This window comes from Sardina pilchardus, chromosome 9, assembly GCF_963854185.1.
Source record: "Sardina pilchardus chromosome 9, fSarPil1.1, whole genome shotgun sequence".
In the NCBI taxonomy this organism is placed as follows: domain Eukaryota; kingdom Metazoa; phylum Chordata; class Actinopteri; order Clupeiformes; family Clupeidae; genus Sardina; species Sardina pilchardus.
In genome coordinates, this window is record NC_085002.1 from 17,204,127 (window position 1) to 17,230,658 (window position 26,532).

The following is a 26,532-nucleotide window of genomic DNA, read 5'->3' on the forward strand; positions in this document are numbered from 1 at the left end:
AAGTTATGGATAAAGGCATGTATCTGTGTTGGGGAGGGGTGAGGTTTGGGGGTTTGTGCTGTACAGTAAGTAATGGTTCAGATGGAAAAAGACTGGCAATTGACTGTGAGGTGCCATGACAGTTGTGTTTTGACTGTTATTAAGTTTTTGCTTTCTTTAAACTACAGCTGCATATTTATAGCTTACATCTGGTCTACGGTAAATATATCTACTGAACAAACAGAGAGAAGAGAGAGTGAATTAGGCAGACATTGATTTATTGTACTTTGTCCGGCTTGGAAGTCAAGACATTAGAAAACAATAACGTTTTGTTAACAACACAGAACAAAACCATTGTCTATCGACAATCAACAGGTTGATCTCTATATGAGACAAATATAACAGGTCTTTATAAAAGACAATGGAAGCTTCATATCAAAGCTATTTGTGGTTATTACAGCACATAATAAATGCATTTCATTGAAAGCACACTAATCATGTTTCTTAAATGTCAAGAAAGTTTTATATTTCTCACTTTGTTGAGGTAAGAAAGAAAACGTCTTCCTCCTTGAGAAAATTCCATTAATTAAGTCAATTTCTAGCATCTTAGAATAAAATCATTGTCATCTGACATTACTCAACAACTTTATCTCTAATGAGACAAATATAACAGGCCTTTATAAAAGACAGTGGAAGCTTCATATCAAAGTTATTTGTGGTTATTACAACACATAAAAGATGCATTTCATTGAAAGCACACCATTAATGTTTCTTAAATGTTAAGAAAGTTTCACATTTCTCCCAATGTTGAAATAAAAAAAAGTCTCTCATTGAGAGAAATCCATTAATGAGGTTAGCACAGTTTCCTAAGAAACAATATGTTGCTTTAAAAAAAAGCAGGGTGTAGTCATCATTTCAATAACATGGTATTTGAGTTATTTTCATCTATGAAAATGTCACCAATATGGCTGTTTTGCAAATTGTATAATTTGCCACACTTGTAAGAAAGTCTTCACTGAAGACAGTTAGCAGTCTGTATCACAGATATGGTTTTCCATATTTCCTCCTGGAAATGATCTGACATTCTTTTCAGATGAAAAGAAGATATAACACCTGCATTTTCAGGCTTAACCAATGACAGTCTTAGTTCACGTTGAACCACACTTCATAGTTTTCTACCAAGGCCTCCAGGGGGCGCTCTTGGCTGGACTCTTGACTTTGCTCAGTGTGTGCTGATTCAGCACACTAAACTGAGGCAGGGCTTGATCTGGCATGTCCTCATCAGAGGACGACTTCTGGGTCTGGAAGTGGTTCAGCACAGTTCCATGGGTTTTTGACAGGAAGTGAACATCTTCCTTGGCACAGGTGGAGAATCCCTGGTGCACTGCATCAGAGGAGAGCAGAGTCTTATGCTGGAGCTGTTGTCTCAGGAGGCAAACGGTCATCTCCAGGATGTCAGCTTTCTCCAGCTTGGATTCAGGCTGCTGGTTGAGGAGTTTTGGACCCAGGAGATCCTTGAGGTCCTCAATACTTTTGTTGATGCGATCCCTGCGCATCTTCTCAACAATAGGTTTTCTTGTCTGCAAATAGGAAATAGATGTCATTAATACATTTGATCTTTAAATATGTACGTAGTATGAGGTCAAGGAACATTTTTGAAAAATCTAAAAGACATTGTTTACAATATTTACCTTGAGGCTCAGACTCAAATGTTCCTTTGGGTAGTCTGCTATAGAAATGATTGTAGGCGCCATTGCTGTAGCTGCAGTAGATCTCTCTGTGTAGAGTGAATCTGATCAGCACTGGCTTGATGTCCTCTATTTATACTCCCAGATCTCCATATGAATGTGTGGGTCTTGGGCTGGTTGGAGTTTCTCACAGTCAGCAGCCAATGGCTGAGCTGCAGAGGACAATGAGGAGTTTTTAGGGTCAAACCTCCGGGGAACAGGTGCTGGTTGGGGGTGATGGAGAGAGACCCACAGACCCACTGTGTGGATGTGGGAAAGGACTGACCCTGTGAGGAGAATTTATCTGCTGCCTGATGTTGGGGTCAATGATGCTGACAGGGCACACGTTACCCACCACTGTACAGACACGTGTGGTGGTGTGTTCTCATGCATGTCTTGCAGTTCCCTTTGGGGATGAATAAAGTATCTATCTATCTGTCTATATGTCTATCTATCTATCTATCTATCTATCTATCTATTTATCTATCTATCTATCTATCTATCTATCTATGTCACAGCCTTTAAGGTTTGAGAGTTAAGAGTAAAAGAAAAAAAGTAATATTTGCAGAATTCTTGAGAAAAATATTTTCATGTCTTTTGCAAAATAGAAACATTCTCGGGGCTTTATGCATTATGCATGCAGATACATTTCAAATAAACAATTTAGCTCTTTTTTCTTTATTGTAGAAATGCTGTCATGGAGTTTGTAATAACATCTTGATGAAAATATGGAGGGAAACTTGTCTTCAGGAGTTCTCCAGATGTAACAGATGTCCTCCTGTGTCAAAGAGCGCTCATTTGAGTTTCCCACACTAAGTCCTCTATGCATCACAAAAGCTTCTCAAGTCACCCATGTTGAGGAATGACGACTAGCTCAGTGTTGTGCTGTGGACAGAGAATGACATCACAAACCATCTGGAGGGAAAGAATCTCATTGGCTGAGCTTTGATATGATTCCCAAAAATCTGTGAATTTAACGTCATCGTAGAAGAATGTTCTAGAATTGGATTGATGAAGAAGGATCCAGAAGAAGATTTTAAACATATTTTTGTATTCATTTTAAAACTTAAGAGTATTCTCCTCATTCCTCAGTAAATCCCTCTCCATAACGTGCATTCATCTATGAGAAACTGATAATGAAGCATAAAGAAAAGTGAAATTCCTTCTTCATTGCTACATTTACTTACTTCTAGCATGTTAACTTTTAACCTTGAACTCTACCGCAGTGGATCTGATGTATCTGATAGTATAGCCTTGATGATATGCAAATGTTGATATTTTTGTTGTTGCTTCTATTATAACAAATTAAGCACACACGGACCTATTCCCTTGTGGGTGTGCAACTCCATTGGGACTGTGGATGCTAATGACCAGGAACTGAGACTCTCCTCTCCAGAGCTTTCCCACACTTCAACCATGGGAATGGGATGAGGTGTCGTGCATAAAGAAAGTAAACGCCAAAAAGGTGTGGGAGAGGAGCAGAAGCGGCGGCCTCAACATCTAGGTCTACGGAGATATTAAAGGCCATCCAGGAAGTAATCAATCAGACCCACACGTGTGCCAATCCACGCCACACCTGTGCTTGGCTCACCTGTAAGGGAGACACAATAGACAGGACACAAGCAAGGAGCCCTGCAGACCCGTAACACATGCATTTGATCTTTGAACAAACTAAAACTAAAACATGTTTCACTATTGTTATCCGAATTGTATACAAACAGGTGTATACACAGTACATGTTGTTTAGTAAACATTATTCTATTTGACCCTTTATTTTCTAACTGAACTCTACAGATTCTCTCCTCATATCACAGTTTTTTTGCAGAACACCAACTGGCGTTTCAAGTCTGTGTCCATTGACCCTCAGGAGGTCTGTGAGAGAGTCCACCACGCTTTCCCACACTCTCTCCATTCTCTGCTCTTCAATGGGGAACAATAGAAGTGTGTCTCATTACCCTCCACATTAGTCAAGGAGTTCCATCCCCCTGCTGCCCAGCTGACGGTGAGAGCAGTGGGGTCTAATTCAGTTTCTATCCAACCACTGGATTACATTTCTAAATTGTTTTAATTTATTTGCGCTAACATTTTGAAAACAATATTGAGTATGAATAAGAGCTAGAGAGACAACATGTAAAATAACATCTCTTCAAATTCATCATGATACTTCAGGGCAAGAAACACTATCATAATGCCATATGCAACTTAAGCACATTTAATGAGTGTGTCTATCACTGTTGATGAAAATGTGTTTGTTTCAACATTGCTAATCATCAGAAACAAAAAGATGGAACCATTTTGCATTGAATTGGAATCTGGAATTTTGTGGATAAAAGAGTATTACTGTATTGTAATATTGTACATTATTTCTGTAAATGTCTACAATCAAAGGGAATTTTAATTATACAGAAGAAATCATGCTGCACTTAGATATGTAAGCATATGCTGTATGTCGTCAGCTCTAGCCACTCCCAGCCCTATTTAAACTGCTGGAAGACACACCCACTTACTCAGTTAAAGCTTATTGCCTGGTTCTTCATGGACATAAAGAACATGAAATCATAGTGGGTTTCAACAGGTGCCGCTGGATCCAGTGGGCTAAACTGCAAAAACCTCTCCAAATCTCAAGGTCATTTGAATGCTCTCACAATGAAATGAGGTGGAATTGAAATTTAAGTAGATCTACTTTCTTGCCCACAATGCACAATTTAGTACAATTGCTATTGAATCTTACTAAAATTATGGATAAGGGAATGCCCCTTCTATGCTATGGGGAAGGGTGAGAAGTGGGGTTTGTGGTGTACACTAAGGAGTGGTTCAGATAAAATAAAATAAAAAGACTGGCAATTGACTGTGAGTTTCCTTGACAGTTGTCTGTTGACTGTTTACTTTCTTTAAACTACAGCTGCATATTTATAGCTTATTTCTGGTCTAAAATATATCTACTGATCAAACAGAGACAAGAGACAGTGAATTACGCAGACATTGATTTATTGTACTTTGTCCGGCTTGGGAGTCAAGACATTCGAAAACAATAACGTTTTCTTAACAACACAGAACAAAACCATTGTCTACTGACAATCAACAGGTTGATCTCTATATGAGACAAATATAACAGGTCTTTATAAAAGACAATGGAAGCTTCATATCAAAGCTATATTTTTGTGGTTATTACAGCACATAAGAAATGCATTTCATTGAAAGCACAATAATCATGTTTCTTAAATGTCAAGAAAGTTTCATATTTCCCACTTTGTTAAGGTAAGAAAGAAAAAGTCTTCCTCCTCGAGAGAATTCCATTAATTAAGTCAGTTTCTAACATCTTAGAATAAAATCATTGTCATCTGACATTACTCAACAACTTTATCTCTAAAGAGACAAATATAACAGGCCTTTATAAAAGACAGTGGAAGCTTCATATCAAAGCTATTTGTGGTTATTACAACACATAGAGATGCATTTCATTGAAAGCACACCATTCATGTTTCTTAAATGTTGAGAAATTTTCACATTTCTCCCAATGTTGAAATAATAAAAAAAAAACTCATTGAGAGAAATCCATTAATGAGGTTAGCACAGTTTCCTAAGAAACAATATGCTGCTTTAAAAGAAAGCAGGGTGTTGTCATTATTTCAATAACATGGTATTTGAGTTATTTTCAGCTATGAAAATGTCACCAATATGGCTGTTTTGCAAATTATATAATTTGCCACACTTGAAAGAAAGTCTTCACAGAAGACAGTTAGCAGTCTGTATCACAGATATGATATTCCTTATTTCCTCCTGGAAATTATCTGACATTCTTTTCAGTTGAAAAGAAATGATAAGACCTGGATTTTCAGGCTTAACCAATGACAGTCTTAGTTCATCTTGAACCACACTTCATAGTTTTCTACCAAGGCCTCCAGGGGGCACTCTTGGCTGGACTCTTGTCTTTGCTCAGTGTGTGCTGATTCAGCACACTAAACTGAGGCAGGGCTTGATCTGGCATGTCCTCATCAGAGGACGACTTCTGGGTCTGGAAGTGGTTCAGCACAGTTCCATGAGTTTTTGACAGGAAGTGAACATCTTCCTTGGCACAGGTGGAGAATCCCTGGTGCACTGCATCAGAGGAGAGCAGAGTCTTATGCTGCTGTTGTCTCAGGAGGCAAACGGTCATCTCCAGGATGTCAGCTTTCTCCAGCTTGGATTCAGGCTGCTGGTTGAGGAGTTTTGGACCCAGGAGATCCTTGAGGTCCTCAATACTTTTGTTGATGCGATCCCTGCGCATCTTCTCAACAATAGGTTTTCTTATCTGCAAATAGGAAATAGATGTCATTAATACATTTGATCTTTACATATGCACAGAGTATGAGGTCAAGCAACAATCTTTGAAAAATCTAAAAGAGATTGGTTACAATATTTACCTTGAGGTTCAGACTCAAATGTTCCTTTGGGTAATCTGCTGTTGAAGTGATTGTAGGCGCCATTGCTGTAGCTGCAGTAGATCTCTCTGTGTAGAGTGAATCTGATCAGCACTGGCTTCATGTCCTCTATTTATACTCCCAGATATCCATATGAATGTGTGGGTCTTGGGCTGGTTGGAGTTTCTCACAGTCAGCAGCCAATGGCTGAGCTGCAGAGGACAATGAGGAGTTTTTAGGGTCAAACCTCAGGGGAACAGGTGCTGGTTGGAGGTGATGGAGAGAGACCCACAGACCCACTGTGTGGATGTGGGAAAGGACTGACCCTGTGAGGAGAGTTAGTCTGCTGCCTGATGTTGGGGTCAATGATGCTGAAAGGGCACACTTTACCCACCACTTTATACACACGTGTGGTGGTGTGTTTTCATGCATGTCATAGCCTTTCAGGTTTTAGAGTTCAAACCTTCAGCATGTTCATATTTGAGATCTTTAAGTAGTATTTACAGTTCCTGACAACAATATTTTCATGTCTATTGCAAAATACAATAATTGTTTTATGCATCAGATATGCATGAAGAAGATCAATTTCAAATAAACAATTTAGCTCTTTTTTCTTTATTGTAGAAATGCTGCGGTGCAGTTTGTAATAACATCTTGATGAAAATAAAGAGAGAAACTTGTCTTCAGGTCCTCTCCAGATGTACCAGATGTCCTCCTGTGTCAAAGAGCGCTCATTTGAGTTTCCCACACTAAGTCCTCTATGCATCACAAAAGCCTCTCAAGTCACCCATGTTGAGGAATGACGACTATCAGCTCTGTGTTGTGCTGTGAACAGAGAATGAAATCACAAACCATCTGGAGGGAAACAATCTCATTGGCTGAGCTTTGATGATTCCCAAAAATCTGTGAATTTAACGTCATCATTCAAAAATGTAGAATTGGATTGAAGAAGATGGATCCAAAAGGGGAGTTTAAGCATATTTTTGTATTCATTTTAAAACCTACAGAGTAGTCTTCTCATTCCTCAGTAAATCACTCTCCATAACGTGCATTCATCCATGACAAACTGATAATGAACCATTAAGAAAAGTGAAATTCTTTTTTCGTTGCTACATTTACTTACAATATTATTCCAGCATGTTAACTTTTAACCTTGAACACTAGGCCTACTGTGGATCTGATGTATCTGATGTAGCCTTGATGATGTGCAAATATTAATCATTTTGTGGTTGTTGCTGTTATTTTTTATAGCAAATTAAACACACACTGGCCTATTCCCTGGAGGGTGTGCAGAAACTCCACTGGGACTGTGGATGCTAATGACAAGGAACTGAGACTCTCCTCTCCAGAGCTTTCCCACACTTTGACCATTGACAGTCCACCGTGAATAATGGAAGTGTGCCTTATCAGACTGGGTAAGGGCGTCATTTCATGAATAACATCCATTAGTGTGCAGTTTTCAATGCATCACAGCTTCAGCGTCCTTCTTCCAGAGTAAGCATTTGAACAGGTCTCCTGACTCTGAGATGCATGCTTTTGATTTTTGAACAAACTATAACTAAAACATATCACTTGTTTTCAGAATTGTATTCAAACAGGTGTATACACAGTACATGTTGTTTAGTAAACATGATTTGATTTTACCCTTTATTTTCTAACTGAATTCTACAGATTCTTTCCTCATATTAACATCAGTTTTTTTGTAGAACACCAAGCAAATTCTGGCGTTTCAAGTCAGTGTCCATTGACCCACAGGAGGTCTGTGAGAGAGTCCACCACGCTTTCCCACACTCTCTCCATTCTCTGCTCTTCAATGGGGAACAATAGAAGTGTGTCTCATTACCCTCCACATTAGTCAAGGAGTTCCATCCCCCTGCTGCCCAGCTGACGGTGAGAGCAGTGGGGTCTAATTCAGTTTCTATCCAACCACTGGATTAGATTACAATCATAAATTGTTTTGATTTTTAACAGCAAACATTTTGAAACCAATATTGAGTATGGATTATAGCCAGAGGGACATTATTGAGATATAGCATTACTTCAAATTCATTATGATACTTAAGAGCAAGAAACACTATCGACATTCATAATGCCATATCCAAGTGTATTTTATGTGTGTGTTTGACGACTGCAGAACAAAGTTGAAACCTTTTACTACTTGATATAATATTTTCCTCCAATGTCACATTTGTATAGTGTTAGCTATAATATTTAAATATGACGAGCATGAAAGTAAAGATCAGTGATCCTATCGTGCATCTTGGTTTCATTGCCAAAACACTGTGAGCATGCAGTCAAAAGTAAAAACAGTTTATCACTGTTGATGACAGTGCATTGCTGCACATCAGAAACAAACAGATGGAACCATTTTGCTTTAAATTGGAATCTTGGAATCTTGTGCATTAGATAATATTCCTGTATTATGCTATTGTACGTCATTTCTGTAAATATCCAGTCAAAAGGGATTTTAATTCTAAAAAGAATATTCACAGACTCACAGTATACATACGTACAGTATGCTGTTGGTATATCGCCAGCTCTCGCCACTCCCTATTTGACTTCTAGCATAAACTGTCCCATCTAAACTGCTGGAAGACACAGCTTACACATTTTAAATCTAATTACTTGGTTCTCCATAGCCATAAGAACGTCAATTCAAAGTATGTTTCAACAAGTGCCACCGGATTCAATTGTTGGCTAAATATGTTGCAAACACATCTCCAAATCTCAAGGTTGTTGGAATGTTCTCACAATGAAATGATGTGGACTTGAAATTCAGCCTAAATTCCAGCCTACAGATGCTGACAATATGAGCATACTATTAAATCTTACTTCAGTTATGGATAAAGTAATGTATCTGTGTCGGGGAAGGGTGAGGTTTGGGGTTTGTGCTGTACAGTAAGGAGTGGTTCAGATGGAAAAAGACTGGCAATTGACTCTGAGTTTCCTTGACAGTTGACTGTTGACTGTTTTTAAGTTGTACTTTCTTTAAACTACAGCTGCATATTCATATTTAACATCTGGTCTAAAATATACTGTATCTACTGAACAAACAGAGAGAAGAGAGAGTGAATTACGCAGACATTGATTTATTGTACTTTGTCCAGCTTGGGAGTCAAGACATTCGAAAACAATAACGTTTTCTTAACAACACAGAACAAAACCATTGTCTACTGACAATCAACAGGTTGATATCTATATGAGACAAATATAACAGGTCTTTATAAAAGACAATGGAAGCTTCATATCAAAGCTATTTGTGGTTATTACAGCACATAAGAAATGCATTTCATTGAAAGCACAATAATCATGTTTCTTAAATGTCAAGAAAGTTTTATATTTCTCACTTTGTTGAGGTAAGAAAGAAAACATCTTCCTCCTTGAGAAAATTCCATTAATCAAGTGAATTTCTAACATCTTAGAATAAAATCATTGTCATCTGACATTACTCAACAAACTTTATCTCTAATGAGACAAATATAACAGGCCTTTATAAAAGACAGTGGAAGCTTCATATCAAAGCTATTTGTGGTTATTACAACACATAAGAGATGCATTTAATTGAAAGCACACCATTCATGTTTCTTAAATGTTGAGAAATGTTCACATTTCTCCCAATGTTGAAATAAATAAAAAACCTCATTGAGAGAATTCAATTATTGAGGTTAGCACAGTTTCCTAAGAAACAATATGTTGCTTTAAAATAAAGCAGGGTGTTGTCATTATTTCAATAACATGGTATATGAGCTATTTTCAGCTATGAAAATGTCACCAATATGGCTGTTTTGCAAATTATATAATTTGCCACACTTGAAAGAAAGTCTTCACAGAAGACAGTTAGCAGTCTGTATCACAGATATGATATTCCTTATTTCCTCCTGGAAATTATCTGACATTCTTTTCAGATGAAAAGAAAATATAACACCTGCATTTTCAGGCTTAACCAATGACAGTCTTAGTTCATTTTGAACCACACTTCATAGTTTTCTACCAAGGCCTCCAGGGGGCGCTCTTGGCTGTACTCTTGTCTTTGCTCAGTGTGTGCTGATTCAGCACACTAAACTGAGGCAGGGCTTGATCTGGCATGTCCTCATCAGAGGACGACTTCTGGGTCTGGAAGTGGTTCAGCACAGTTCCATGAGTTTTTGACAGGAAGTGAACATCTTCCTTGGCACAGGTGGAGAATCCCTGGTGCACTGCATCAGAGGAGAGCAGAGTCTTATGCTGGAGCTGTTGTCTCAGGAGGCAAACGGTCATCTCCAGGATGTCAGCTTTCTCCAGCTTGGATTCAGGCTGCTGGTTGAGGAGTTTTGGACCCTGGAGATCCTTGAGGTTCTCGATACTTTTGTTGATGCGATCCCTGCGCATCTTCTCAACAATAGGTTTTCTTATCTGCAAATAGGAAATAGATGTCATTAATACATTTGATCTGTAAATATATACAGAGTATGAGGTCAAGCAAATTTTTTGAAAAATCTAAAAGAGATTGGTTACAATATTTACCTTGAGGTTCAGACTCAAGTGTTCCTTTGGATAATCTGCTGTTGAAGTGATTGTAGGCGCCATTGCTGTAGCTGCAGTAGATCTCTCTGTGTAGAGTGAATCTGATCAGCACTGGCTTGATGTCCTCTATTTATACTCCCAGATCTCCATATGAATGTGTGGGTCTTGGGCTGGTTGGAGTTTCTCACACTCAGTAGCCAATGGCTGAGCTGCAGAGGACAATGAGGAGTTTTTAGGGTCAAACCTCAGGGGAACAGATGCTTGTTGGGGGTGACGGAAAGAGACCCACAGACCCACTGTGTGGATGTGGGAAAGGGCTAACCCTGTGAGGAGAATTTATCTGCTGCCTGATGTTGGGGTCAATGATGCTGAAAGAGCACACTTTACCCACCACTTTATACACACGTGTGGTGGTGTGTTTTCATGCATGTCACAGCTTTTCAGGTTTTAGAGTTCAAACCTTCAGCATGTTCATATTTGAGATCTTTAAGTAGAATTTACAGAATTCCTGACAACAATATTTTCATGTGTATTGGAAAATACAATAATTATTTTATGCATTACATATGCATGAAGATCAATTTCAAATAAACAATTTAGCTCTTTTTTCTTTATTGTAGAAATGCTGCGGTGCAATTTTTAAGAACATCTTGATGAAAATACGGAGAGAAACTTGTCTTCAGGTCTTTTCCAGATGTACCAGATGTCCTCCTGTGTCAAAGAGCGCTCACTTGAGTTTCCCACACTAAGTCCTCTATGCATCACAAAAGCTTCTCAAGTCACCCATGTTGAGGAATGACGACTATCAGCTCTGTGGTGTGCTGTGAACAGAGAATGACATCACAAACCATCTGGAGGGAAACAATCTCATTGGCTGAGCTTTGATGATTCCCAAAAATCTGTGAATTTAACATCATGTTTCAAGAATGTACTAGAATTGGATTGAAGAAGATGGATCCAGAAGAAGAGTTTAAGCATATACTTTTTTTTTGTATTCATTTCAAAACGTGCAGAGTAGTCTTCTCATTCCTCAGTAAATCACTCTCCATAACGTGCATTCATCCATGACAAACTGATAATGAACCATTAAGAAAAGTGAAATTCTTTTTTTGTTGCTACATTTACTTACAATATTATTCCAGCATGTTAACTTTTAACCTTGAACACTACTGTAGTGGATCTGATGTATCTGATGTAGCCTTGATGATATGCAAATGTCAATACGTTTGTGGTTGTTGCTGTTATTTATTATAACAAATTAAACACACACTGGTCTATTCCCTTGAGGGTGTGCGGAAACTCCTCTGGGACTGTGGATGCTAATGACCAGGAACTGAGACTCTCCTCTCCAGAGCTTTCCCACACTTTGACCATTGACAGTCCGCTGTGAATAATGGAAGTGTGCCTTATCAGGACTGGGTAAGGGTGTCATTTCAGGAATAACTTCCATTAGTGTGCAGTTTTCAATGCATCACAGCTTCAGTGTCCTTCTTCCAGAGTAAACTTTTTAACAGGTCTCCTGACTTTGAGATTTATGCATTTGATTTTTGAACAAACTATAACTAAAACATATCACTTGTTTTCAGAATTGTATACAAACAGGTTTGTACATGTTGTTTAGTAAACATGATTTGATTTGACCCTTTATTTTCTAACTGAACTCTACAGATTCTTTCCTAATATTAACATCAGTTTTTTTGCACACCAAGCAAATTCTGATGTTTCAAGTCAGTGTCCATTGACCCACAGGAGGTCTGTGAGAGAGTCCACCACGCTTTCCCACACTCTCTCCATTCTCTGCTCTTCAATGGGGAACAATAGAAGTGTGTCTCATTACCCTCCACATTAGTCAAGGAGTTCCATCCCCCTGCTGCCCAGCTGACGGTGAGAGCAGTGGGGTCTAATTCAGTTTCTATCCAACCACTGGATTAGATTACAATCATAAATTGTTTTGATTTTTTTCACAGCAAACATTTTGAAACCAATATTGAGTATGGATTATAGCCAGAGGGACATTTTTGAGATATAGCATTACTTCAAATTCATTATGATACTTACTAAGAGCAAGAAACACTATCGACATTCATAATGCCATATCCGTGTATTTTATGTGTGTGCTTGACGACTGTAGAACAAAGTTGAAACCTTTTACTACTTGATATAATATTTTCCTCCAATGTCACATTTGTATAGTGTTAGCTATAGAGTTTAAATATGACGAGCATGAAAGTAAAGATCGGTGATCCTATCGTGCATCTTGGTTTCATTGCCAAAACACTGTGAGCATGCAGTCAAAAGTAAAAACAGTTTATCACTGTTGATGACAGTGCATTGCTGCACATCAGAAACAAACAGATGGAACCATTTTGCTTTAAATTGGAATCTTGGAATCTTGTGCATTAAATAATATTCCTGTATTGTGCTATATACGTCATTTCTGTAAATATCTACAGTAAAAAGGGATTTTAATTCTAAAGAGAATAATGCACAGTATACATACGTACTGTACAGTATGCTTTTGGTATGTCATCAGCTCTTGCCACTATTTGACTTCTAGCATAAACTGTCCCATCTAAACTGCTGTAATACACATTACACAGCTTACCCAGTTAAATATAATTGCCTGGTTCTTTGTAGCCATGAGAACTTCAAATCAAAGTATATTTCAACAAGTGTCACTGGATTCAATTGTTGGCTAAAGATGTTGCAAACATATCTCCAAATCTCAAGGTTGTTGGAATGTTCTCACAATGAAGTGATGTGGACTTGAAATTCAAGGACAGTTTCCTTCCAGCCTACAGATGCTGACAATATGAGCATACTAATCTTACTAAAGTTATGGATAAAGGCATATATCTGTGTCTGTAAAGGGTGAAGTTTGGGGTTTGTGCTGTACAGTAAGGAGTGGTTCAGATGGAAAAAGACTGGCAATTGATTGTGAGTTGCCTTGTTGTGTGTTGACTGTTATTAAGTTTTAGTTTAGTTAGCTGCATATTCATAATTAACATCTGGTCTAAAATATATCTACTGATCAAACAGAGACAAGAGACAGTGAATTACGCAGACATTGATTTATTGTACTTTGTCCGGCTTGGGAGTTAAAACATTAGAAAACAATAACGTTTTCTTAACAACACAGAACAAAACCATTGTCTATCAACAGGTTGATCTCTATATGAGACAAATATAACAGGTCTTTATAAAAGACAATGGAAGCTTCATATCAAAGCTATTTGTGGTTATTACAGCACATAAAAAATGCATTTCATTGAAAGCACAATAATCATGTTTCTTAAATGTCAAGAAAGTTTTATATTTCTCACTTTGTTGAGGTAAGAAAGAAAACATCTTCCTCCTTGAGAAAATTGCATTAATTAAGTGAATTTCTAACATCTTAGAATAAAATCATTGTCATCTGACATTACTCAACAACTTTATCTCTAAAGAGACAAATATAACAGGCCTTTATAAAAGACAGTGGAAGCTTCATATCAAAGCTATTTGTGGTTATTACAACACATAAAAGATGCATTTCATTGAAAGCACATTCATGTTTCTTAAATGTTAAGAAAGTTTCACATTTCTCCCATTGTTGAAATAAATAAAAAATCTCACTGAGAGAATTCCATAGATGAGGTTAGCACAGTTTCCTAAGAAACAAATATGTTGCTTTAAAATAAAGCAGGGTGTAGTCATCATTTCAATAACATGGTATTTGAGTTATTTTCAGCTATGAAAATGTCACCAATATGGCTGTTTGCAATTCATATAATTTGGCACACTTGAAAGAAAGTCTTCACTGAAGACAGTTAGCAGTCTGTATCACAGATATGGTATTCCTTATTTCCTCCTGGAAATGATCTGACATTCTTTTCAGATGAAATGAAAATATAACATCTGCATTTTCAGGCTTAACCAATGACAGTTCATGTTGAACCAAACTTCATAGTTTTCTACCAAGGCCTCCAGGGGGCGCTCTTGGCTGGACTCTTGTCTTTGCTCAGTGTGTGCTGATTCAGCACACTAAACTGAGGCAGGGCTTGATCTGGCATGTCCTCATCAGAGGACGACTTCTGGGTCTGGAAGTGGTTCAGCACAGTTCCATGGGTTTTTGACAGGAAGTGAACATCTTCCTTGGCACAGGTGGAGAATCCCTGGTGCACCGCATCAGAGGAGAGCAGAGTCTTATGCTGGAGCTGTTGTCTCAGGAGGCAAACGGTCATCTCCAGGATGTCAGCTTTCTCCAGCTTGGATTCAGGCTGCTGGTTGAGGAGTTTTGGACCCAGGAGATCCTTGAGGTCCTCAATACTTTTGTTGATGCGATCCCTGCGCATCTTCTCAACAATAGGTTTTCTTATCTGCAAATAGGAAATAGATGTCATTAATACATTTGATCTTTAAATATGTACAATGAATGAGGTCAAGGAAATTTGTAAAAATCTAAAAGCAGTTGGTCACAATATTTACCTTGAGGTTAAGACTCAAATGTTCCTTTGGGTAGTCTGCTGTGGAAATGATTGTAGGCGCCATTGCTGTAGCTGCAGTAGATCTCTCTGTGTAGAGTGAATCTGATCAGCACTGGCTTCATGTCCTCTATTTATACTCCCAGATCTCCATATGAATGTGTGGGTCTTGGGCTGGTTGGAGTTTCTCACAGTCAGCAGCCAATGGCTGAGCTGCAGAGGACAATGAGGAGTTTTTAGGGTCAAACCTCAGGGGAACAGGTGCTGGTTGGGGGTGATGGAGAGAGACCCACAGACCCACTGTGTGGATGTGGGAAAGGACTGACCCTATGAGGAGAGTTAGTCTGCTGCCTGATGTTGGGGTCAATGATGCTGAAAGGGCACACTTTACCCACCACTTTGTACACACGTGTGGTGGTGTGTTTTCATGCATGTCACAGCTTTTCAGGTTTTAGAGTTCAAACCTTCAGTATGTTCATATTTGAGATCTTTAAGAAGTGTTTACAGAATTCCTGACAATAATATTTTCATGTTGCAAGATACAATAATTATTTTATGCATCACATATGCATGAAGATCAATTTCAAATAAACAATTTAGCTCTTTCTACTGTATTGCAGAAATTCTGCGGTGCAGTTTTTAATAACATCTTGATGAAAATATGGAGGGAACTTGTCTTCAGGAGGTCTCCAGATGTACCAGATGTCCTCCTGTGTCAAAGAGCGCTCATTTGAGTTTCCCACACTAAGTCCTCTATGCATCACAAAAGCTTCTCAAGTCACCCATGTTGAGGAATGACGACTATCAGCTCTGTGTTGTGCTGTGAACAGAGAATGACATCACAAACCATCTGGAGGGAAAGAATCTCATTGGCTGAGCTTTGATGATTCCCAAAAATCTGTGAACTTATCATCATCATAGTCATCATTCAAGAATGTACTAGAATTGGATTGAAGAAGATGGATCCAGAAGAAGAGTTTAAGCATATTTTTGTATTCATATTAAAACTTACAGATTAGTCTTCTCATTCCTCAGTAAATCATTCTCCATAATGTGCATTCCTCCATGACAAACTGATAATGAACCATTAAGAAAAGTGAAATTATTTTTTTGTCGCTACATTTACTCATAATATTATTCCAGCATGTTAACTTTTAACCTTGAACACTACTGGATCTGATGTATCTGATGTAGCCTTGATGATATGCAAATATTAATACTTTTGCTGTTGTTGCTGTTATTTATTGTAACAAATTAAACACACACTGCATGGCCTATTCCCTTGAGGGTGTGCGGAAACTCCACTGGGACTGTGGATGCTAATGACCAGGAACTGAGACTCTCCTCTCCAGAGCTTTCCCACACTTTGACCATTGACAGTCCGTTGTGAATAATGGAAGTGTGCCTTATCAGACTGGGTAAGGGCGTCATTTCATGAATAACATCCATTAGTGTGCAGTTTTCAATGCATCACAGCTTCAGCGTCCTTCTTCCAGAGTAAGCATTTTAACAGGTCTCCTGACTTTGAGATGCATTTGATCTTTGAACAAACTATAACTAAAACATATCACTTGTTTTCAGAATTGTATACAAACAGGTTTGTACATGTTGTTTAGTAAACATGATTTGACCCTTTATTTTCTAACTGAACTCTACAGATTCTTTCCTCATATTAACATCACAGGTTTTTTTGTAGAACACCAAGCAAATTCTGACATTTCAAGTCAGTGTCCATTGTCCCACAGGAGGTCTGTGAGAGAGTCCACCACGCTTTCCCACACTCTCTCCATTCTCTGCTCTTCAATGGGGAACAATAGAAGTGTGTCTCATTACCCTCCACATTAGTTAAGGAGTTCCATCCCCCTGCTGCTCAGCTGACGGTGAGAGCAGTGGGGTCTAATTCAGTTTCTATCCAACCACTGGATTAGATTACAATCATAAATTGTTTTGATTTTTAACAGCAAACATTTTGAAACCAATATTGAGTATGGATTATAGCCAGAGGGACATTATTGAGATATAGCATTACTTCAAATTCATTATGATACTTAAGAGCAAGAAACACCATCGACATTCATAATGCCATATCCAAGTGTATTTTATGTGTGTGCTTGACGACTGCAGAACAAAGTTGATGCCTTTTACTACTTGATAATATTTCTCTCTCCAATATCACATTTGTATTGTGTTCGCTATGATGTTTGAATATGAACACCATGAAAGAAAAGATCAGTGAACCAATCCTGCATGTTGGTTTCATTTCTAAGACATAGTAAGCATGCATTATATCCAGTCTTTCACTGTTGATGAAATTGTGTTTCTTTCAACATTGCACACCAGATTCAAAAAGATGGAGCCATTTTAAATTGAATTGGAATCTGCGATTTTGTGGATAAAATAATATTCCTGTATTGTAACATTTTATGTTATTTCTGTAAATGTTAACAATAAAAGGGGATTTGAGTTATACAGAAGAAATCACGCTGCACTTAGATACGTAAGCCTATGCTGTATGTCGTCAGTGCTAACCACTCCCAGCGCTATTTAAACTGCTGGAAGACACAACCACTTACCCAGCTTATTGCCTGGTTCTTCAGACATAAAGAACATCAAATGATAATGGGTTTCAACAGGTGCCACTGGATCCAATAGTTTGCTAAACTTGTTGCAAAAACCTCTCCAAATCTCAAGGTAGTTGGAATGCTCTCACAATGAAATGAGGTGAAATTGAAATTTAAGTAGGCCTATGCTTTCTAGCCCACAATGCACAATTTAGTACAATTGCTGACAATCTGAGCATACTATTGAATCTTACTAAAGTGATGGATTAGGGAATGTACCTTCTATGCTATGGGGAAGGGTGAGGTTTGGGGTTTGTGTTGTACAGTAAGGAGTGGTTCAGATGAAAAAAGACTGGCAATTGACTTTGAGTTTCCTTGACCTGTTGACTGTTTTTAAGTTGTACTGTCTATAACCTACAGCTGCATATTCAGAATTAACATCTGGTCTAAAATATATCTACTGATCAAACAGAGACAAGAGAGTGAATTACGCAAACATTGATTTATTGTACTTTGTCCGGCTTGGGAGTCAAGACATTCGAAAACAATAACGTTTTCTTAACAACACAGATAAAAACCATTGTCTATTGACAATCAACAGGTTGATCTCTATATGAGACAAATATACATGTCTTTATAAAAGACAATGGAAGCTTCATATCAAAGCTATTTGTGGTTATTACAGCACATAAGAAATGCATTTCATTGAAAGCACACTGATCATGTTTCTTAAATGTCAAGAAAGTTTTATATTTCTCGCTTTGTTGAGGTAAGAAAAAAAATGTCTTCCTCTTTGAGGAAATTCCATTAATTAAGTCGGTTTCTAGCATCTTAGAATAAAATGTCTATATGTGACATTAGGGCCTACACAACTTTATCTCTAATAAGACAAATATAACAGGCCTTTATAAAAGACATTGGAAGCTTCATATCAAAGCTATTTGTGGTTATTACAACACATAAAAGATGCATTTCATTGAAAGCACATTCATGTTTCTTAAATGTTAAGAAAGTTTCACATTTCTCCCAATGTTGAAATAAAAAAAATCTCTCACTGAGAAAATTTCATTAATGAGGTTAGCACAGTTTCCTAAGAAACAACATGTTGCTTTAAAAGAAAGCAGGGTGTTGTCATTATTTCAATAACATGGTATTTGAGTTATTTTCAGCTATGAAAATGTCACCAATATGGCTGTTTTGCAATTCATATAATTTGGCACACATGTAAGAAAGTCTTCACTGAAGACAGTTAAAAGTCTGTATCACAGATGTGGTATTCCTTATTTCCTCCTGGAAATGATCTGACATTCTTTTCAGATGAAAAGCACCTGAATTTTCAGGTTTAACCAATAACAGTCTTAGTTCTTGTTGAACCACACTTCATAGTTTTCTACCAAGGCCTCCAGTGGGCGCTCTTGGCTGGACTCTTGTCTTTGCTCAGTGTGTGCTGATTCAACACACTAAACTGAGGCAGGGCTTGATCTGGCATGTCCTCATCAGAGGATGGCTTCTGGGTCTGGAAGTGGTTCAGCACAGTTCCATGGGTTTTTGACAGGAAGTGAACATCTTCCTTGGCACAGGTGGAGAATCCCTGGTGCACCGCATCAGAGGAGAGCAGAGTCTTATGCTGGAGCTGTTGTCTCAGGAGGCAAACGGTCATCTCCAGGATGTCAGCTTTCTCCAGCTTGGATTCAGGCTGCTGGTTGAGGAGTTTTGGACCCAGGAGATCCTTGAGGTCCTCAATACTTTTGTTGATGCGATCCCTGCGCATCTTCTCAACAATTGGTTTTCTTATCTGCAAATAGGAAATAGATGTCATTAATACATTTGATCTTTAAATATGTACAGTGTATGAGGTCAAGGAACATTTTTTAAAATCTAAAAGCAATCGGTCACAATATTTACCTTGAGGTTCAGACTCAAATGTTCCTTTGGGTAATCTGCTGTTGAAGTGATTGTAGGCGCCATTGCTGTAGCTGCAGTAGATCTCTCTGTGTAGAGTGAATCTGATCAGCACTGGCTTGATGTCCTCTATTTATACTCCCAGATCTCCATATGAATGTGTGGGTCTTGAGCTGGTTGGAGTTTCTCACAGTCAGCAGCCAATGGCTGAGCTGCAGAGGACAATGAGGAGTGTGGAGCTGCCACATGCTGGATTCTCCCATTGCTGGGGCACAATGGTCAAACCTCAGGGGAACAGGTGCTGGTTGGGGGTGATGGAGAGAGACCCACAGACCCACTGTGTGGATGTGGGAAAGGACTGACCCTGAGAGGAGAGTTAATCTGCTGCCTGATTTTGGGGTCAGTGATGCTGACAGGGCACACGTTGTTCAGCACTGTACACACAGCATACAGCGTTTAAAGCTGAGAAGACATTTCTGATAGTATTTAAGGTAGAATATTGATGTCTTAAGTCAGTGGTAAAGCTACTGTATTTACATTCGTAAATCATTGTAACCAGAAAGGTATAGCACCCAGACTTTTCACTCTGTACTTTATAGGCATGTTTTCTGTACAATATCTTACACTCTTCTTAAAAAAAGGATCTTGGGGTGCAATACAGGACCCTGCAGGCTTTGAAGAACCATTTTTTTGGTGCCATATATGATATATGATATATGATATGGTGTTACAAGATATTTATTTATCACTCTATCATGCCCAGTCATACTACCTATTTGCTAGTCCTTCCTCGTTGTATATAGCTCTCTCAGACATGTCCACTGTTAGGTCTGCTTGGTCAAAGGGCTGACCATAAAACGTGGCCAGATGTTACTAGTTCTGTGTGCAGAGCTTCCATCAAGGTTTCCCACGCTGAGCCCTGAACCTTGCCTGCTGTGGTGGTCAGTGGAACTGAAAAGTACATACAAAAAGGCTTTCAAGACCACTGAATGGACCATTAGTGACAGCTAATGGCTGGGTGTTATTTAATGGACAGAACCTCTCGGCATCCTCCATCTGGAGGGAGAGAGTAGGCTATACTGTCTGATCTTCCTCTCAGTGTGTTCTTGATTACATAACATGTTGGATTGTGGATGTCACACGGGCATGGAGATCAGTAGATGATGCTAATGCGGATTGTAGATGATGATGATTTGAAATGAAATAAAAGCCATAAACTATTTCCTCATTAAATCCAAATGATTTGTAATTTGTATTTAGTTTGACAGGATTATAAAATTATAAATATGCTTAACATACTCCAGCGCAATTTACATGGATGAGAATTATGATGTCGCGATAATTGAATTATGAATTGGAATTGAATTATGATATAATATGTTTTATTAAAATCCAAAAGTATCACAAAGGTCATAATGCTTCATGTGATGCTTCGTTTCTGTTTGCGATGCAAAGGTAAACATAAACTGAAATGTAAACAGCACTTGAGCGGTGTTATGTGTACAGTCAGTATGCTTAAATGCATCATTATTGTGCTTTCTGCTGATTGTTTTAGTAGTCATTAAATGATTTTGCTGAGCAAACATGCATTGTTTACATAACAACTCTAATTTATGTCACTCACAACCTGCCATAGGCCTACTTCTGGCATTGGGGCTGATATGCTAATGACCTAGCTTCTGAGATTCTCCTCTTCAGAGCTTTCCCACACTCTGCCCATTGAAAGGAATTCCCATGTGAATAATAGAAGTGTGCCTTGTTAATGACAATGACAGTAGCCTATATCTCAAGAAAGGTGTTCCTAACCACCAGATTGATACAGATTTAATGGTTAACTTCTGATACAATAATTTAGAGCCAGATTAGCAACTTTATGTTATTATTAAACATAAGAAAAGTGATGCAGTAATAGTAATGCAACAATAAAAGTATAATGAATGCACTATGTATGCAGTGATAGCACATTTTCATCCTCCAATTCCAAAAAAAAGTAAAAACAAAATGTGAAAAAACAATATGAATATCTGAAATTGTGAATGATTTCCAGTTGAGATAACATTAGAAGTCAACAACCCTTTTTACCTTGGATTGTATTGATTCAGAAATACTAGTTGCTTCAGAAACATTTTCATCCTCCAGGACAAGAAAAAAAAAAAAAACTATTCACATGTGAATATATGAAATTGCAAATTATTTCCAATATAACATCTAAAGTCTTCAACCCTCCAACTGTATTTGATTCAGAAATAGTTACTTCAGAAATATTGGCTTCACCTCTCTGCCCATGACAATTCTGTTTTATGTCTCATTAGAAGTTGATGTTTTCTTGTCCTTTCTTTAAATCTAAAGAGATATTGTAATGCACAATTTCAACATGTGGTGAAATTGCTTTATAATTTGTCCAGGATTTGCAAGGTGCAAATGGGATTGATGTCAGTGCAATCAATACTGATATTTCCTTATTGACATCAGTCAGTCAGTTTGGAGCAACATATTATTATGTGTACAGCAGGATATACCTCTGATATTGCTTTGAAGAAATTGCTTTGAAGAAATGTTCTACCCAGGTCCAAGATATGCATAACATATCAAGAAGGGGAATAAAATCAAGAAGAGATTGCGGCAACATAAGTTCAATAATAAGAATTTTTAATGACAACATCATCATTATTTTTGACAGTACATACATTTCTTCATTAAACTTCATTACACAACAAACATTATAAATCTCTCAGCTGAATGAAAACCATCCAAAGTACCTTTACACAAAGGCATAGCATAGGCCATAGCACCATGGCTTTTTTTTTTAGGAGAATGCCATTTTTCTTAACAAAAAAGAATATCAACATAAAAATAATTTTCTCTGTGAGAGAATATATCATTATTAACGCAAAGAAATAAATGCTAGCATCACATTTCATTGCAAACATAGAGCAACTTTGCTTTGAATAACTTAAGTAAGTAAGCAGCATGTTATTCAGCATTCTGTTCATAACTGGTGAATTTTTTCACCAGTTGTATATCACAGCAGTGCAACGACAGAGTAAGAAATTCTCTGATGGGGTCTGACAAATCCATAGGATGTTTTTGTTTCTTTAAAAAAATCACTTTGGCCTCCACTCCTGGCTCCTCATCCTGACATTGGACTGTCAGTTCTGGCAGAGCAAGGGTGTGATGTCGTCATCAGGAGAGGGGAAGAGCCGCAGGATGTCTCGAGAACACCTGGAGTAGCCGTTTGGAAAGAGCAGGGCCTTCTTCAGGGTCAACAGGGAGACTGTCTTTTCCAGCATCTCCGCAGTGGGAACACCATTCTGCAGGTGCTCCTCAAGAGCGGCCCTCAGTTTTTCAACAGTCCTCAGACACTTGCTCTCCAGTCTCTGAAGTTTACACCTGAACCAAGACAATAGAAATATTGGTTAGCCTCTTGCATCAATTCAAACATAGCATAGGTTAGTTCAGTTTGTTTAAGTATTATCTTTTTGATTTTGCTTCTATCTCACCTTGGTGTCTGGGCCTTGATGCTGTCCTGGAGAAGGATGTTTGTGTATTCCGGCATGTTTCCTGAAGTCTTGGTCTCAGTTGAGCAGGTGGAAGTAGCTGTTCGAGGGATGGTTCTCAGCGAGATTGATTTTCTGAAGGCAGATAGGGATCTATTTATACTCCTTCTTGATGCTCGGGGCATTTGACAACCAATCAGAGCTGCCGGATCGTGGGACAATGGTCAACACATGATTCTCTCCTGTCAGTTGGAGCATGAAAGGTTTTGCCCAGGCTGGATGGGAGGGGAGGCTGTTCTCTGTGCCATCTGTCGGAAGGGACAGTCGTGTTTTCTGTGGGAAAAAGCCTGTAGACAAGCTACCCACGACCCCTGGATTAATTATGTACAGCGTGAAATAATCTCCAATGATTTACATAATAAGGACAACCGGTCTTGTAAATACAAACAAAGCAATCTCATTTGATAAGACACACATAAAATAACAAAATGATTTGCAAAATTATTTATACAAATTATTTTAGTGTGATTATTTGAACATACTGTATGAAAATGTGTCTGAAAATGCCACTGGTAATAGATTTGTACATTCAAATTTGCCACAAATTTTGTTGTCATACCAGGGCAAGAATGTTATTGTAATCTGTGTTGGTTGACTTTCTGTGGACTCAGTATTTGCACTATCTCTTTGCATATCTCGATAAATTGATAGCTATGACAATAGGCAAATTGCTCATCAGGATATCAAATGATCAGTTCCAATGCAATTTAAAGTTAAACTTACAGAAAGATATATTGCAAGATATATCATTTTGATGAGAGATATGTGTATACATTTGATTTATTTTCTGATCTTTTTTTTACGTTTTATTCTATTTTTGTTTGCACAAAACACAAAAAAAAATGCTACACTGATGTTCTCACGCTGAAGCTACACCTGAGGCTTGTGATTCCCTTGGGTCAGTCTGGGCCAGAGGGGCTGAGAGAGCCGACACACTTCTTTTGTCCCGGGGGATGAATGGGGTGAACACAGACGTGTGGGAAGCCTTGTGCCTTGGTGTTTCCCAGCTTCAGGGGAAAAAGGAGGGGGTATACTGTCATGGGGCACGGGGGCTAATTTGAGTATAGAGGAGAACCAATGTTTTTTTCCAGGAGAGATGGAAGGTAACTTGTATTTCATGACAGATATCTCAAATTTTATGTCTGAAATTTATTAATACTTCAACATGAGAAAAAAAATTCCAAAATAATAAAATTCACATATATTTTAAAACTGTGCATTGTTCTGGAATACACATTCATGATAAGGAATTTGGTAACCCTTTTGACATAAACATTAGCCAGCATATTAATTCACTGTGTAGGGTCATGTTTTTCCCACATTCACCTAGCTCTGTGGGTCCCTCTCCATCAACCCGAGCCCAGCACCTTGTCCCCTAATGCATGGTCAGTGACCCCCCAGTTGAGCATGTGGCAGGCCCATATTGCGCAGTGTCCCCTGAGGTTTGGTCATAGGCCATAAAGTGTGTGAAACTCCAACCTAACCTGGACTCACACATTTGTATGGAGATGTGGCAGAACACAGCTCTTATGAGTAGACGGTTTAGTCTGCACATGTGCAGGGAGACCTTGCTGGAGCCCAGCCAATACTCCTCTTCATACATGAAAAAAACCTAGAGAAAACATTGAAAATTCACTCAAAAGTATTATATTCATATTCATGAACAAACTATGCATGAACTTCTGTTCATTGCAGCTGTTAAAGCTGTTGTTAAAGAGCTAAACAAATTCCTCAAGCTATTTCTAGATTCACCGGGATTTGGTGATTTGTATGAATTGTACCTGCACCACCAAGAGCACCTGTTCTTTGATAAGCATGCAGCAGAGCCTATAGCAGCCCTTCTTTACCTTGCTAGTCATCAAGCAAGAAGTATCAAATTATTGAGCAGCTCTATATGAATGTAGAAGCAATTGATTGCCATGGCAGTGGCTATGAATGAATCTTATTAGCACTAACAAACTTCACCATTGGCCTGCTTGAGAGTCACTAAGGGTTGTGTTTTACAAGATGGGAGCAAAGGGGCGAGACTATAACAAGCCAAAGCATATGTGCCAAAGCATGCCTCCCTCTGCTGGGTGCTTGCCCCATTAACAAGAGTAGCACCATGCAATAATGCATGAGTAACAGAGGCAAGCCTGCCCTCTACTGATTGCAACAAGATAAGAGTCAAAGCAATGTCGCCCCCTGGAGGTTGTTTCAATTGGAAGATGAACTCAAATGCAATTGAATCTTTCAGGAGGAAGGCTAGTCAAATAGTCTGGTTTTCACAATGCTCAATCTTTTAAGACTGAACATTAGTCTGGGGAGGCTGTGCTTTGTTTCTACTGCACTTCACGTCGCTTAAGTTTCGTTATCGTCACGTCACCGGCCAATAGCGTGCCAGGACTAGAGTATGGTCGTTTCTGATTGGAGCCAAAGGTTCTGGCAGTAAACAGCGGAGATAGATCTGCTGGTTTCCAGCCTGAGCTGCCGGGCGAAATTCAAATTCCCCGGATGTTCAGGCAGGGTTCACCCAGCCTACTAGTCGAAGGCAGGGATTCCCAAATTGTGGTACGCGTATGGCGGAGAGGTGTTAACGAATTAACTTTTAAAATCTTTTGTAATTAATTCATGAATAAATACATAATTTCAAATCAGATCATAATGAAATGGAAACATAAAATTAAAGGATATAATTTGTATGTTTTCATTAAAAATGGGCGGCTTATCATGATGCCTGGAATACGTCAGAATATGTTACTTTTTAATGTGCCGGATGTTGGGGGGTACGCCAGCCAAGTCAGGAAGTAGAAGGTGGTACACAGGAATAAAAGTTAGGGAACCGCAGATCTTCTGCATGCTCAGTGTTTTGCTTAATGTGTGCTTTTATCCTTGGTCTAGAATGTCTGGCAAGTAATTACATCTGTCTTGAATTTAAAATACTTGTAGGCCATTTTACTATAGGCTATGGAAAATCTGCACACTCAGATCTGTGCAATACTTTTCTTTATTTATTCAAAATCTGCAAGCTTTCAGTCTAGGCCTTCCTCAGGCAGAGTAGTAGGTCATAGACCTTCAGGTAAAGGAACCGATTAGTAGGTATGACCTACAGTAGGCTACTCCGCCTGAAGAAGGTCTATGACCGAAAGCTTGCAGATTTTAAAGAATAATAGCAATAATAATAATAATAATAACAATAATAATAATAATAATAATAATAATAATAGTAACCATTGCACAGATATGAGTGTGCAGATTTTCCATTTCTACTATTATTTACCTGGAAATGAAGATTTAAATAATGTTAAGGAAGGAAATTAAATCTATGAACACAGATGGTGAGAAAAGATTAGTTTGACTAAGAAAAAATATACTCTATTGTACTTTCTTGTACAGTTTTATCCCTGAAACGAGCATTAAGGGACCACATTGGTGAACTTTGGGTGGAGAACAGTGGTAGG

The 26,532-nt window shown here is 38.3% G+C and overlaps 5 protein-coding genes across 5 annotated transcripts; all 5 read right to left on the reverse strand.

The window, feature by feature from the left end:
• Nucleotides 1-1,154: 1,154 nt before the first annotated feature.
• Nucleotides 1,155-1,733, reverse strand: LOC134091884 (transcription factor HES-5-like). Its single transcript, XM_062544595.1, has 2 exons — nucleotides 1,671-1,733; nucleotides 1,155-1,559 (listed from the first exon to the last, which is right to left on the reverse strand). Exons 1-2 carry the CDS (start codon nucleotides 1,731-1,733, stop codon nucleotides 1,155-1,157), a joined length of 468 nt encoding a protein of 155 aa, XP_062400579.1.
• A 3,862-nt stretch (nucleotides 1,734-5,595) lies between these two features.
• Nucleotides 5,596-6,172, reverse strand: LOC134092030 (transcription factor HES-5-like). Its single transcript, XM_062544831.1, has 2 exons — nucleotides 6,110-6,172; nucleotides 5,596-5,997 (listed from the first exon to the last, which is right to left on the reverse strand). Exons 1-2 carry the CDS (start codon nucleotides 6,170-6,172, stop codon nucleotides 5,596-5,598), a joined length of 465 nt encoding a protein of 154 aa, XP_062400815.1.
• Nucleotides 6,173-10,093: 3,921 nt separating this feature from the next.
• LOC134092562 (transcription factor HES-5-like) lies at nucleotides 10,094-10,672 on the reverse strand. The gene is made up of 2 exons (XM_062545496.1): nucleotides 10,610-10,672; nucleotides 10,094-10,498 (listed from the first exon to the last, which is right to left on the reverse strand). Exons 1-2 carry the CDS (start codon nucleotides 10,670-10,672, stop codon nucleotides 10,094-10,096), a joined length of 468 nt encoding a protein of 155 aa, XP_062401480.1.
• Nucleotides 10,673-14,562: 3,890 nt separating this feature from the next.
• Nucleotides 14,563-15,139, reverse strand: LOC134091946 (transcription factor HES-5-like). Its single transcript, XM_062544698.1, has 2 exons — nucleotides 15,077-15,139; nucleotides 14,563-14,967 (listed from the first exon to the last, which is right to left on the reverse strand). Exons 1-2 carry the CDS (start codon nucleotides 15,137-15,139, stop codon nucleotides 14,563-14,565), a joined length of 468 nt encoding a protein of 155 aa, XP_062400682.1.
• Nucleotides 15,140-19,023: 3,884 nt separating this feature from the next.
• LOC134091972 (transcription factor HES-5-like) lies at nucleotides 19,024-19,608 on the reverse strand. Its single transcript, XM_062544744.1, has 2 exons — nucleotides 19,539-19,608; nucleotides 19,024-19,428 (listed from the first exon to the last, which is right to left on the reverse strand). Exons 1-2 carry the CDS (start codon nucleotides 19,599-19,601, stop codon nucleotides 19,024-19,026), a joined length of 468 nt encoding a protein of 155 aa, XP_062400728.1. The 5' UTR covers nucleotides 19,602-19,608.
• Nucleotides 19,609-26,532: the final 6,924 nt, after the last annotated feature.